Genomic DNA, 14,200 nt, shown 5'->3' with positions numbered 1-14,200 from the left:
TCAGTGCCCCTTTGAACCATGCCTGGTTCAAAGCTACTCGTCCCTGTCCCCTTCACATCTTCCCCTAATCGAGACCCAGGAGCCCCACTGAGTGATGCCTGGGAAAAGGAGGGACTCAGGGGAGAAGTTCCAGAAGAGACCCAGAGGGCTTCCAACCCCCAAGCCACTTGCACACTTACCTTCTCCAGCTGGTGGACACCCTCTTCCACGCAGCAGATGGAGGCCAGTGTGCGGAGTGCCTGGGGGTACAAGCACCGGAAATTGTCCTGCCTGCACACCTTGAAGAGCGCCACGACCCCGCCCTCCTGTCAAGAGAAAGAAAGTGTTATGTCATCTCCTGGGTGACCTTTCCAGGGATGGACTCAAGAGCAACTGATGTCCCTCATTCAGCAGGTATGCATGTAGGTCTGAACGGTCACAGACTATGCAACCCCAAAATATTCCACTTCACTGACAAGCCTTTATCTACTATCAGTTTCCCATATATTTGTCTTTATCTATCATCAGTTTCCCACATATTTGCCTTTCTACATTTTGCTGCCCCATAGAGACACAGATTCTTTTCCATTTTCATGTTACTTCTCTAAAAATGTGCTGCTCCTTTTCTAAAAAGCCAAATAAGCTTGAGGTTTTTTTATTAATTTTTTTTACATCATTGTTCATTTTAAAACAATATTTGCTTCCCCCATCCCCTCAGGTGTTGTCCCCAAAGAATTTCCTCCACCAATGCACCTGTGCACCATCACCTCAGTCCCATGTGCTCCTCCCTCCCTCCCTCTGATCCCTCTCCCTCCTCCTCCCTTTCAGGATGTCTCTGATTTATAATGGTCTGTTTTTGCTTTGTTGTGTTTTGTACTGTTATTATTTTTTTATACAAATGTCTTATTTGGTTCCCCTATATTCCTGCTATAAATGAAACCATCCAATATTTTTCTTTTTCCTTCTGGCTTATTTCACTGAGCATAATTCGTTCTAGCTCCATCCACGTTGCTGCGAATGGCATGAGTTTATCTTTTTTGATTGCTGAATAATATTCCATTGTGTATATATGCCACATCTTCTTGATCCAGTCATCTATCTTTGGGCATTTGGGTTGTTTCCACTTTTTACCTATTGTAAATAGTGCTGCAATAAACATAGGGGTACAGGGAAATGCAAATCAAAACTACAAAAATGAGATACCATCTCACACCAGTGAGAATGGCACATATTAAAAAAGCAAGCAACAAAAATGTTGGCGAGGATGTGGAGAAAAAGGAACTCTCCTACATTGCTGGTGGGAGTGCAGACTGGTCCAGCCACTATGGAAAGCTGTCTGGAGGTTCCTCAGTCTACTAAAAATGGAGCTAACATATGACCCGGCTACTCCACTACTGGGGATCTACACAAAGGACACAAAAACATTGATTCATAAGCCTGAGTTTTAACCAACCCTTTGAATTACTTATCTCTTAGTGTCCCCATGAATAAGTGTGATGTACATGCTACCTTACGTCTACTTGTTTTTCTCTTGTTTATCTGTCTTCTGTCAGTTCAATTTATAGGCCACCAAAGAAAATAATAGAAAAAAATAATTTTCCCTCCCCTACACACACATACACAAGCACAGGTGTGCTCCCATGCTCACACACTTACATGCCCACTGCCATAGTGAAGCGAAATGCTCCAGAAATGTCATCACCCTGGAGTGTCCAACCTGGAGGTAGAATTTCCCAGTGCCTCTGGGGAATACATGGGCGAGCCAAGGCGGCCATGTTTGCTAGGACTGCGGTTCAACACCACCGTTCAACATAACTCTCAGACACTTGGCAACCGGCTCTCAGCAGCCTGCCTGCAGGCAAGCCTGCAGTCATCTGACAAGTTCCAGAACTAGCCTAAGGCAAGGGGTGGGGGGAGCACTGAAGCTGAGATGCCCACTGCTGGCTCCTGAAGCTCTGCCATCAACCACCTCACCTCCCAGATCCTGCCAAGCACCACGGGAGGCACACGAAACAGGAGTTTTATTTATATCCGTACTATAATTTATCCCTGTCTAAAGTTCAGATGGGTGAAATAAATCACCCCAAGTCTACATGGACCTTGTTTTCACTCCAATTTGTACAAGAAATAACAAGCCCATCAGGAAAGAGCAGCTCTAAGTGAGCACAAGGGTGTGTTTTCCCCTTTTTGAGACCCGTTCATGGAAATGCCTTTCTTTTGTGGGGACCAGGCGGGAGAAGTCTGGGAGGATTTCTGGGGAGAATCTGGGAGTGAGAAGCTTGTCCTAACTGGATGTTTATCTAGAAACATCTCTGGAGCCAACCTTAGCTCTGGGAGTAAAGTGAGTGACTCCACAGATCACACAGATGACCCACCACTGTGGGCATCCCAAGCAGGAGAAGCAAGATACCCCACATTTGCCTCTGCCCTGTTTCCTCCTGCTCCCCTCCACGGAGAGCCGAGAGGCATGAGCAGGTGATGTAACCTGGTCCTAGAGGCCCTTACCTTTACCTCATCACTCTTGGCTCTAAGCCCACTGCACACTGTTCCCTAAACTGTTACCAGAGGAAGAGGGTGACCTCAGCAGCCTGTCAGAACTTTTGAGCTCTGAAAAAATAGGCACTGCCCACTGGCTATGCTCCAGGCACTGTTCCTCGAGCTGGGGATGCAGCTGTGAGTGGCTGGAGGCACAATGAATGAGCAACTGGAAGAGGAAGCAACCCCCACAGTCACCCAGCACAGGCTCACTGAAGAAGTCAAGCCCAGATCTGCCCTTCCCTGCACTCCACAAAGATAGGCTCAGAGCTCCTTTCATTCTAAGAATTCTGCTATTTATTTCGGTGAGGAAAAAAATTAAAGTGTCCAGTTCTGGGGAAGTTGATAATTTGTGACATTTTATAATCAACTGAGAGTGATCTTTAGTTTTTATATTCTTACTTCCTTTGGGGGTAGTTCATTTGGTGGGAAAGGGGCATCCCCATAGGGCTGGCGAGTTCATTCACACATTCCAAAGACGCTAACCATTTAATATGTGCCACACTTTGCTGGGCTCTCAGCACGACAGCCTCATCCCCGTCCTTACTGAGCTCATGGCCTGGCAGGAAGGAAGCAATTTTAACAGCAGGCACCAATCTGCACGGGGGTACAAGGAGATGATGGAGGTGGGGATTCAAGGAGCACAGAGCAGGAATCAAACACACAACCTGAGTCTGCAGATGGGCCAAAATAAAGCCCTTTGATTTTAAATGCTGCCATCACTCAGACAAAAACATGCTTGGTATGAGACAAATGCTCACCCTCTTTGATTCCTTGCTCCACAATCCTTGATGGCTGCTTTCCTGCTACTTTCCCACGGTCTCTGGGACATCTGACTAGGATTCCCCACAGAGGTCTTTCTCAGAGACTCACTGAAGTACAATGAAGACACTCTTTAAACAAGAAAACAGAAACAGCAGTCCTAAGTTCTCCCAACCAGGCCTGCTGGTCATTAATCACCTCCCTCCAGATGTAAGTGGATAAAGGCACACTTACATGGGGATGTTTGTGTGTGTGTGTGTAGTAGATACTTATATTTAATCATATATATTGTGCAAATATTATTTCTAGAGATGATAGATAATAGGAACAGAGACAATAGATAATAGGTAGGTAGGTAAGTAGGTAGGTAGGTAGTAGACAGATGGATGGGTCGATGGATAGATAGATTGGTAGATAGACAGAGAGACAGGTAGATGGATAGATGGACTAGCATATAGATATTTACATCTGGAACAGGCAACCACCAATGAAGAATGGTGCCAGCGCAGACCTAGCCAGGAGCCAGGATTGGCGTGGCAGCCCCTCTTTGGCTTAGGCAGCGCTGAGCCCAGAGCACAATTGTTTTTAGCCTCTGCCCACATTAATTCTCTCCACATCTTATTCCCAGCCTGGGAAAGATGGACTTCTCGGTATTTTTAGCTACTGGGAGAGGAAGAGGGGAAATTCTGAATTCAGATTGAAGGGATTCAGGTTCAAATCCTAGCTCCGTGAGTAGTTGAGTTGGGCTGAAAATGGGGCCATGTCCCCCATGGGGGGAGCACTGAGTTAGTAGAGGTGAAAGGTCCAGCACCCAGTTCTGGAGTGAGTGTGGGTCAGGCTTGGATGGCATCCCCGTTGGGAAGGCTTCATCCACTCAGGAAGGGAGTCCTGAGGGGGAAGTGTGGGAGGGAGTGGAGGAAGAGTTCCACAAAAGAAGTGAGATAGATGAATTTGTTCTGGGACCACCCCCAGGTCCCAGAGAACAGCATTCGGGTCTGAGGACCCAAGAACAGCACTCATCTTAGAGTAGAGCCGGGAATTTCCTGTGTTAGCAGAATCACACTGTTGGCAGGAGCTTGTTTAATTTTATAGAAAGCTCTGGGCCCAGAGCCGAAGGGTCTAACAGTATGAATTATTCAGAGAGACTTGAGATAAGCTGCCATAAAGCCGGAGGCCACCACAGAGGGCGTAGGCTAGTGATGGTGGGGATAATGTGGGGAGGACAGTTCAACAAATCATGGTGGAGTTCTCTGCAACCTACACTCAAAGGGGATGGATTCATGGGTGATATGGTGGCAGCAGAACTATGGGGACTATGACTATGGAAGAAAAAAATTTAATTAATTAATAAAAATTTTTAAAAAGGGCTGGGGATTGCCACCACCTTAAGGAGAAACCATTGTCCCTTGACCTTCAGAAGAACCCAAGAAGCTGAGAGAAAAGACCTCAGACAGGTTTCCCATATGTCTCCTGGAGCAGCTTGGATGGATAAAGGATTCAAAGACAGACAAGTCTGGGCCCCAAAGAGGAGAGGGGAGACCCCTGGGATCAAAGCATAATCCAAATCTTTAAACAACTACTAGTTATAGTTTTTGAGTGACCAAATTTAGGTGGAGGAGAGTTGAGTAGGTGAGGAAGGAGTCCCAATCCAGGTATTTCTTCCCAACTTCCTACCACTGGAAATGTTTGGGATCAACATTTTAACAGAGGTAAGTCCTGGTCTCCAGAGGACATCAGCACCAACTTTGGCTTAGACTCCTCTCTGCTTTTCTGGAAATGGAATGCAAAGTCAGGGAGGGGGTGGGAGGCAGGCCCAGCATGTGGAATCAAACTTGAGTGCCCAGCCTGGGAACAGACACCAAGAGCTTCTGCAAAGACTCCTTCCCAAAAGACCTTTAAGGCCTGTTCTTTCCAAAACCTGTATCACCTTCAGTCCCCACACTGCCATTAAGAACAGTCCTGTCCCTTCCACATCTCAGACCCATCCACACCTGAAGCCCAAACCCAACCAGGGACTGTGATTCATTATGAAAAGGAAAAATAGTTATTGTACCAAAAGAGAGGTAGCTAATTTCTGTTTAAAGTTTACCATTAAACAGATGTTGAGTTCATTTCAGCTCAGAGACAGGAGCTGTTCTCTGTTCCCAAAGCACAGAAACAGACCTTTTCAGAGTTAACACTCTTGACAAAGTTGCATGATTAAACCCCAGAATCACTGGAAAGGACAGACTTTGCACTGTCAATATCTCAGTTGCCCCCAATATCACAGCATTCCAAATTAAACCCACATAAATCACCCCCAAAAAAGTTGTGGTCCCCAAGCAGAACATTAGAATCACCTGAAAAAGTTAATTATCCACGCCACACCCTTCTCCAGACCAATTTAAAACAAACCAGAACATTTTTTAAAGCTCTCAGTGATTTTAATGTACACTCTGATGGAGAACTTCTGATCACCCTTTGGGTGAAGAACTTGAAGGGCAGAATTGAACCAGAAGTACTGTGGACTTTAGGACCATGAATTCTGAGCTAAAGAGACTTGAGCTTTAATTCTGACTATACTCTTCATCAGCAGTGTGTGATCTTGATTAAGTCCCTTGAACTTTCTCTTCAGCTATCAGTGGAAACAGGACAGGATAGTTTTATGATTTTCAAGACATGATATCTGCTCGTGACTCTCTGAGTCAACTATTCCCATCAGGCCAACTTCCTCCCACTCTCCTCAAGCCTGTCATCTTAGCTGCTAACCTGAAAAACTCACCTTGGCTATGATGCGGCACAAGGGAGCCCCCTCCTGGGTCAGGCTAAACAGGTTCCCTGTGGTGGATTCAGTGGTGTAGATATTGTCTGAGGCATCAATTTTTCTCACCAGTGCCTAAGAAGAAGAGAGCAAAGTCTGTTGATTATCACCCTCCATATACCCTCTACTGATCTTCCTCAAAGGAATACTAGTGGGTCCATGCCCCTAAGAACCTCTGGAATCTATAATCCTGCCCCATCTACCACCCCACCATGGGAGTAGTGAGGTCCTTGTTTTGGGAAAGGTATGAGTCAGTGTGAGGTCTGAGCTATATTTCACAAGCATGGGATAATTGAGAAACCTGGGGCATGGACAGTAAATGCATCCTGTTCCAGTAGATAAGAAAATCAGCTCTCAACATTGATGGGCCCAGCAAGTACTGTTTTGTTAGGCTACCAATTCTTAATGGAGACAGTCACCAATAGTTAAATTAACAAAACGTCAAGTTGAAAACCAGTGAGTTGCTACAGCTATGTCCAAAGACTCTTCTCCTATTTGGAAGGCTATTATCCAGTGGCGAGCTCTGCCTGGGTATGGACTCAGGCGTTGAGTCAGAAGAAGTCTACAGTAGCTGCCTGTTTGGGGGACACTGGCATTGGGTACACAGCCAGGCCAAAATAGGAACACTGGAAAGGTGTCAAAGAGAGCAACTGAGTGAGGCATGAACACAGATTAAGACTGAGGGGTCTAAGACTAGTGGTGAGCAGAGAGGGACTGACCGAACATAGGACCCAGGGAGGCCAAGAAGAAAAGCAAAGGGAAAATTCATCAAAAAGTAAGACATGAAGATTATTCCTAGAACAGTTTAACTTATTTCTGGGAAAAAGCTTTTCACACATCTTGAAACCACTTCATAATCAGCCATTTGCTTTGAAGCATATTATTCTTTGATTATAGATGATTCCTACCTGTTAATTGCTAGTTGAGTTTCTTCTGAGCGGCATGGAGACAGAGATTGGGGAGAGTTGCCTGGGGCCTCATATAGGAATCTAAGACCCCCAGATGTGGGTGCTCTGAGCAGCCATTATGCAGTGTCTATTGCCATGTTTATTTTGAAATATTGCAACAAATTCGTTTTTAATGAAATGTGGAAAAGACGTTTAAAAGGAAATGCGGTCATCTGAATTCTAATGCCAGTCTGCCTTTTTTTAACCCTCTGTTGATTAGAACATGTGAACTGGTTAAGAGCATGGATACCAGAGCCAAGCTGCCCCGGTTCAAATCCTGACTCTGCCACTTCTGCCTACCCGCCCTACAACAAGCAACTTAACACTTCTATGCCTCAGTTTCCCCATCTGTAAACAGTGGAAATTACAGTGTCTATCTCTTACAGTGGTTGAACTCATCTCTTAAGGTTGTTAATATATTTAAAGGACTTCTAAAGGTAACTAGCATGAAGAAGCAAAGTAAAATTGTTAGCAGTTATTTTTCTGTGATCTAAGGCAATCGAGATAAACCCAAGGCCTCAGATTCCACATTTGCAAAATGATTGAAATAAAGGGGCTGTGAGGTTCAAAGTAAATGGTTCTCCATTTTTTCTACTTCATTTAAATTCAGAATTTTCACATATACAAGATATGTTAATTCTCTACATATAGCAAGCAGTTTTAGATTTAGTGTTGCATCAAACCACATTCAATATAAAAACTTTCTTAAAATTTGATAGAGGCCTCTTGTAAAGGATTTAACAAAAGGTAAAATTAATAACCAAGATTTGTCACTTCAAATCTTCACAATGAGCCTACCTCTTAGAATTTTTCCACATCCTGACTATAAGCAGTTCCACAAGTGACACTAATGCTCACATGAAAATGCAGATTTCATATACTGGGGTCCTGTACCTAAATGATAATTACCTAATGCTCCTGATTAGTGTTTGCACTTGAAGCAAATTAGTGCTACATTAAACAATTCAAACCCAATGTCTTTTGCAATCATCTGCTAATATTAGACCATTTACGTCTGAGAATAATTTCTCATTAATGTCTACACATATATACCATAATTACATCTCAGATATGTCTCAGTTAATCAGTTCTCTGACAATGAAAATTGCTAAGTATCCTGCTTGTGAGGATAAATTTGGAAAAAGATGGGCTCAAAAGCACCACTGATGTCGTCAAGGCTCTAAATACCATAGTACGTCAGAACCTGGAGGACGCTTGTGTGTCTTCTATCCAACCCTCATTTCACAGCTGAGGAAACTAAGACACAAAAATAGGACCAAGGTCATCCTTGTGGTATGGGGTAGAGTTGGACCTTAACCCCGGTGAATTCAACTTGCTGTTTTCAAAGGTCAGTGAATCCATCTCCTTCAGTGTTGGCAAGACCTCACCAGGAAGAACAGAGATGGAAGTCTCAAAGCAAGAGGCTATGCAGCCTCCCTGACAACATCACCACACTGCTGCAGAGGGGCTCTCCAGCCTAGTTTCCATCTGCAGCCACAGTGTTCTGCCCTGTGGTAGCCAGATCTCCTGCTGTGAGGAGCACTGACTAAGCCCAGCTGCTGCCCCTCTGCATCTATCACTGTGTCCTGCCCAAGCCACTCTCCCCCAGGGCTGCTCCCAGCTGAGCTGAGCACTGCAGGGATACAAGAGCAGGTTCAGGACTAGGGGACAGGGACTCAGCTACAGGTGGCTTCAACTTGAAGAGTTCAAGTCTTTGCTCCTCAGTTCTGCGTGGCCCTTTCTCTACTATCACACCTACTCTGTGTTTTTCCGGGCCTCCTCTTGCTCCTCAGCTCCTTTCTCTTTCATAAGGGATCAGCTGCAAACTAACACAGTGTTTAAAGCCAAGTTTTTTCAGGAAGTAAAGGAGAAATGAGGGAAGTTTTAAAAACATGCGTCGGGCCTTCCTAGTGGCACAGTTCGTTGAGCACTGCGCTGTGAAGTTGTCCTCAGCCTCTGCAGTGCGGGTTTGATCCCGGCTGGCTGGCGAGAATCCCACATGGCACGGCAGACTCTCCTGTCTCACCCACTGCTCCCCTCATCAGTTTATTTCGTCAGCCTGCCTGTTCTGTTCCCCGCTCTGTCTCTGGTGAATCCCCTCACCCTCCCGCACATCTGGCCTGTACTTCTTGTATAAAAATAAATAAATCTTAATAAATAAATAAAAACACACATCACCTTGTATCACAAGAACAGTGGTGATGGGATAGAAAGAAATGCAAAGAACAGAAACAAAATAATAAAGATGGGCTCATTAGACTAAATGACAGTTATGTTTTATTGAGAGACTATACAGATATGAAACAAAGCAATGAGAGCTCAAGGACTAGGAGAAAGGGATAAAAACAAATAGTTAAAGAGCTATGTGCAATTTAACTGCCCTAAATAAGCAATTAGAAAAGAGGGATATATATTTTTAATTGTTTCTCAATCAGAGAGTGAAATTTATCAGGTGAAGTAAGCTCTCAAATAGCAGCCAAGACTGAGTTCCTCAAAAGGAACCAGGAAAATATCATGCAATCACTTTGAGAGTTCACAGCTAGACATTGTCAGTGCAGCTATGCAGAGGAAAACATATATGTGGGCAGATTTACAGGGTGTGGCAGATTAACAGTGGCCACCCATTATTTATTACTCTTTCCATAAAGAAGTGGGTTCTAGGGCCTCCCCGGTGGCGCAGTAGTTGAGCGCTGGGTTATGAAGCTGCCCGCAGCCTCTGCAGCACAGGTTCGATCCCCAGCTGCTCCCTGGCCACCGGAGGAGGGTCCCACATGGCACGCAGACCCCTCCTGCCGCTCGCTGCTCCCCTCAGCAGTGTATTTCGGTCCTTCTGCCTGTTCTGCTCCCTGCTCTGGCTCTGGTGAATTCTCTCACCCTCCTGCGCTTCTGACTGTACCCAGTGCTTTTTTAAATAAATAAACAAGCAAACAAACAAACAAATAAATAAATCTCAAAAAAAAAAAAAAAAAAGAAGTGGGTTCTAATTTCCCACCTTGAATTTGAAGGACCTCATGATATGCCTGATCAGTAGAAACCAGCACTTGGTAGAAATAATACTCCGGGACCTCCAAGGCTAGATCATAAGAAAACTTGAAGCTGCCACTAAAGACTTCTTGGAAAAATCTTTTCAGACTCCTGAACTATCATGGAAGAAGTTTGATAAGTCTAAGACTGCCATGCTGGAGAAGACTGCCATATGTCATCAATACTCTTAGCTGTGGTCAGCTATCCAAGCATCCCCTCCAAGATACCACACATGCGATGAAGCTTTCGAGGATGCTCCAAACTATGTGCCAGCTGAATATCACCAAGTAACCCCTCTTGATGTCATGTAGAATGGAAAAACCATTCTGTCAAGCCCTACTCAAATTATTGACCCTGAAACTTAAATATTATTCTTGTAGGAGCTGTTTCTTATACCTTAACAGCATTTTGGAACACAAGAAAAGATTATCAGTATCAGCATGTGATATTCAAAGGACTACTAGGTAAATTTCCAGGTGACAGCTTTTGAAAATGAGAAAATAGTATTGTGTCTATCCTAAGAGAACATAACAGAAAAATGTGTGAATTACGACACTAAGGAAAAACACCGAAGAGTGGACATTCTAAAAAGGAAACATACAAAATAACAGCTGAATCCAGACCTAGATTAGCTATTGGTCTGATGGGAAAATATCTTTTGGTGGGAATATCCAATGTAGGAGGGTAAATGTGGATAAGATCTAACAGAACTAGAGACTTTGGGACAAACCCAGATCTTATTTTATTCCATTTCTCTCCATAAAGGAAATCTCAAAATAGAGGGGTTTCTTCTTTCTTTTTCATTTTTTGAAAAACAAAAGACTGTGCCAGAAAGGAAAGAGAAGTCAAAGTGGAAAGCTGTTACAATGCAGCAAATTGTGCTAGAATAGTCTACCAGTTGGAGAAGGAAAAGTTACATGAGAAGCCACAAACAGAAGTTCTTCTAAGTTTTTCTGATAGGAGTAAGGGATTAACAGAAGGAAAGAGAACATGGGAGGCATAGTTCATTACTCAAAAAAAAAAAAAAATAGCAGAAAGATACGCTACTCAGGGCTAAAATATTCAAAAGGCATGGAAAGGTGATATTTTAAGAGCAGATAGCAGAGAGAATGGTCCTCACTGGCTCATAAGGAGAAATCACAAGGAGTCACTCCCCTTAAGACTGAGGCTTTAAGATCTAAACAATTCTCTAATAAGAGGCAGAGACAAAAATATTGTTATATAAAACTACAGAGCCTGTATAGGTATTGTTGAGTTTTTCCTCCCCTCTAATTAGTCCCTAAAAAAGTTTTGAAAAATATATGGACCCTTGTACATTTTTAATTTGACAAGTGAAAATTTTCATTATTAGTTTTAGAAGCAATGTTAGAAAAGGTGTAATTTCCAATAAATTGTAAATATTGACATAGAATAAACCATTCCATCACCATTATAGCTGTATCCAAAGGAATCTAAATACAAAAACAACTAGATACAATCAGCATCCATTTATAAATACAATAATAATCTCTTACTTTAACACTTGAATATCTTATATCTTTTCTTTTCCTTAAATTTATATTTCCATTGCAATCTCCCTTAGATTTTTATCTTACTGTAATACATTTTAGTTTTAAAGTTTTTTTTATTAATCACTCTTAAATGTGTCATGAAAATTTAATATTTTATTTCCTTTGACTATAAAGCTTTTAAGTTGTTTAAAAATAATCTCTTCTTGGATCATGCTCAGCGAAATAAGTCAGAAAGAAAAAGAAAAATACTGGATGGTCTCACTCATAGCAGGAATCTAGAAAACCTAAATAAGGGACCAGGAAAAAGAATAATCAATACAAAGTAATCATCAAAATCAACAAGCAACTATAAACCAGAGACACAGTATGGGGGGGGGGTAAGAAGGGGAAGGATGGAGAGAAGAAGAACTAGAGTCAAAATAAGGGGTGGGGGGTGCAATTGTATGGGGAATATAACCAAAATGAAAATGCACACATTGTGCAAAGATGAAAAGTGATGTAAGAATTATATAAAATAAAATATTAAATTTTTTTTTTTAAAAATCTCTTCTAGGTTGTTATTGTTATAATTATTATTAACACAATTGGTCAAAAAAACAAAGAGTGTAAGTTTTCATAAACAATTACAACTCACAAAAATTAAATTTTAGTTTATCTCCTTCTGAGATAAATGAGCCTTTTTATCTTTTATAGGATTTCTAATTCATTCACTTATCCATAACTGAATATTGGCTTAACGCTTTATTTTTTTAGATGTAAACACTGTTCCCGTAAATCCACAGAGAGGAATGGGAGTAGTATAACCAACTTGTATAGCCAAATTGCTTAATTCTTTGAGCATACTCTGAATTATGTAACCATATAGAGATCTACTATCAAACACTATTTTTAATGTCATGCCAGCTGGTTAACTCCTCTAAATTGGTAAAAGCAAAGAATTGGAAAACATTTGACTTGCAAAAGCATTTGTTACCCAGTCATTAGAGTCATTCATTCACTATCTCAATTTCTGGGAAGAATTCCAAAAGTACTTTACCAAGACTTATCAAATAACTATTAATTATACCCATTACTCTTTCACTTAGAGCACCTTGGATTATCCAAATTATTCAGAAAGGATTAGGAAAATCAAAATATTATTAATCTCATTGCCAATATAATACAAAAATAATAAAATATTTTTGTTACTCCACATATGTTTTATCAAAAAACTTGAAGCTCCAGCTTTTGCTGATTTAATTTACGGAAAATCCCATGCTATAACTTAACTGGCAGAGACAGGTCTTTTAGACAAGAAATCAGCCAAGTCAAGTTTCTCCAATAAAGACCTGACTTCCCTTTTAATTTAAAGATTTTTTTGATGTATGTTTCAAGAAATGACAAGAAAACTGAGAAATAATAGTGGAAATCATTTTCTAAAAGCAATTGCTAAAAAATTATCAATATTAAAATAATGCAGGGGCCTCCCTGGTGGTGCAGGGGGTTAAACGTTGCACTATGAAGCAATCTGCAGTTACTGCAGCAAGAGTTCAATCCCTGGCCAGGGAGGTGACCCACATGGCACAGCAGACCTCTCCTGTTTCGCCTGTTGCTTCCTTCAGCAGTGTATTTCAGTCAATACACTTGTTCTGCTCCCCAATCTGTCTCTGGTGAATCCTCTCACCCCCACACCTCTGGCCTACACCCCAGCTCTTGTATGCATAAATAAATAACTCTTTAAAAAATTAAAATAATGTAGACCTAAAATAAAATTTGATTTATATATATATATATTATAAAACCAAGATAAAATAATTTACTGAATTTTTAATACTACAAAGTAATGTGTAGTTAACATTGCAAATTCATTAAAAATCTAAAGATATGATATTTTTAAAAAGTATTGCATTCTTTCAGCAGATGGGTGTAGTATGTATTAAACTGTGGCATTCATCTCAGGGAATGATTAAATAAGATCTAAGGGTAAAAAAAAATCACAGATTATAAAATTATTTTTTGCTGCTCCCCTGAACAAACTTCCCTAAGTAATTGAAGAACGAAAAAGGTATTTATTCCTTAAATCTAACTAGTCCAGCTGCTAGCAATTAATTTTCTCCTTTGTTAATAGGAAGTAGAAATTAGTATAAATATTTCATAAAATGTTTTGACAAAGTAGACTTTAACTGCTTTCTTAAATAATCTGTATCAAATTTGGAAAAAATCATATAAAACTTGTAGCTGTGGATTTTATCTAATATATCTTGAAAAAAAATTGGTCTTTCTCAAAAATATTCTCATTGCCTTTGAAAGAATCAGTATCATTCATTAACCTTTCCAATCTTTGGCTCTGCAAAGAAGCATTTCTTTCCAACTAATGACAAGTAACTGAGAGGAATTGCTTGCACTTAAATACATGTCCCCAAAAGTCATTTTTAGTCTTTGATGTGTCCTAACAGTGCTCTCTTTCCTTAGCTCTAAAAAGATAATCCCTCAATAACCAAGCACAATTTGAGAATAAATGTGATAGAAGGGATAAAATGAATTGGAAACTTTCATAACCACCCCCCTAAAACACACACACACGCTCACACACACACAATATCATATGTCAAAAGCCAGAAAATCCCTACACTAGGCAAAATACAAAATTTCTCAACAGCTAT

At 41.3% G+C, this 14,200-nt stretch overlaps 1 protein-coding gene across 1 annotated transcript in view; it reads right to left on the bottom strand.

The window, feature by feature from the left end:
• INSC (INSC spindle orientation adaptor protein) overlaps window positions 1-14,200 on the bottom strand; it is a 114,263-nt gene that overhangs the window by 41,237 nt on the left and 58,826 nt on the right. The window contains exons 6-7 of the mRNA XM_037521691.2: window positions 6,038-6,151; window positions 180-305 (exon numbers count right to left, since the gene is read on the bottom strand). Of these exons, the coding sequence (XP_037377588.1) occupies window positions 180-305; window positions 6,038-6,151 (240 nt within the window). The remainder of the gene's footprint in view (window positions 1-179; window positions 306-6,037; window positions 6,152-14,200) is intronic.

This window comes from Talpa occidentalis, unplaced genomic scaffold (assembly GCF_014898055.3).
Source record: "Talpa occidentalis isolate TD23 unplaced genomic scaffold, MPIMG_talOcc4v2.1 talOcc4.3, whole genome shotgun sequence".
NCBI lineage: Eukaryota > Metazoa > Chordata > Mammalia > Eulipotyphla > Talpidae > Talpa > Talpa occidentalis.
This window is presented reverse-complemented; position numbering and strand designations above follow the sequence as displayed.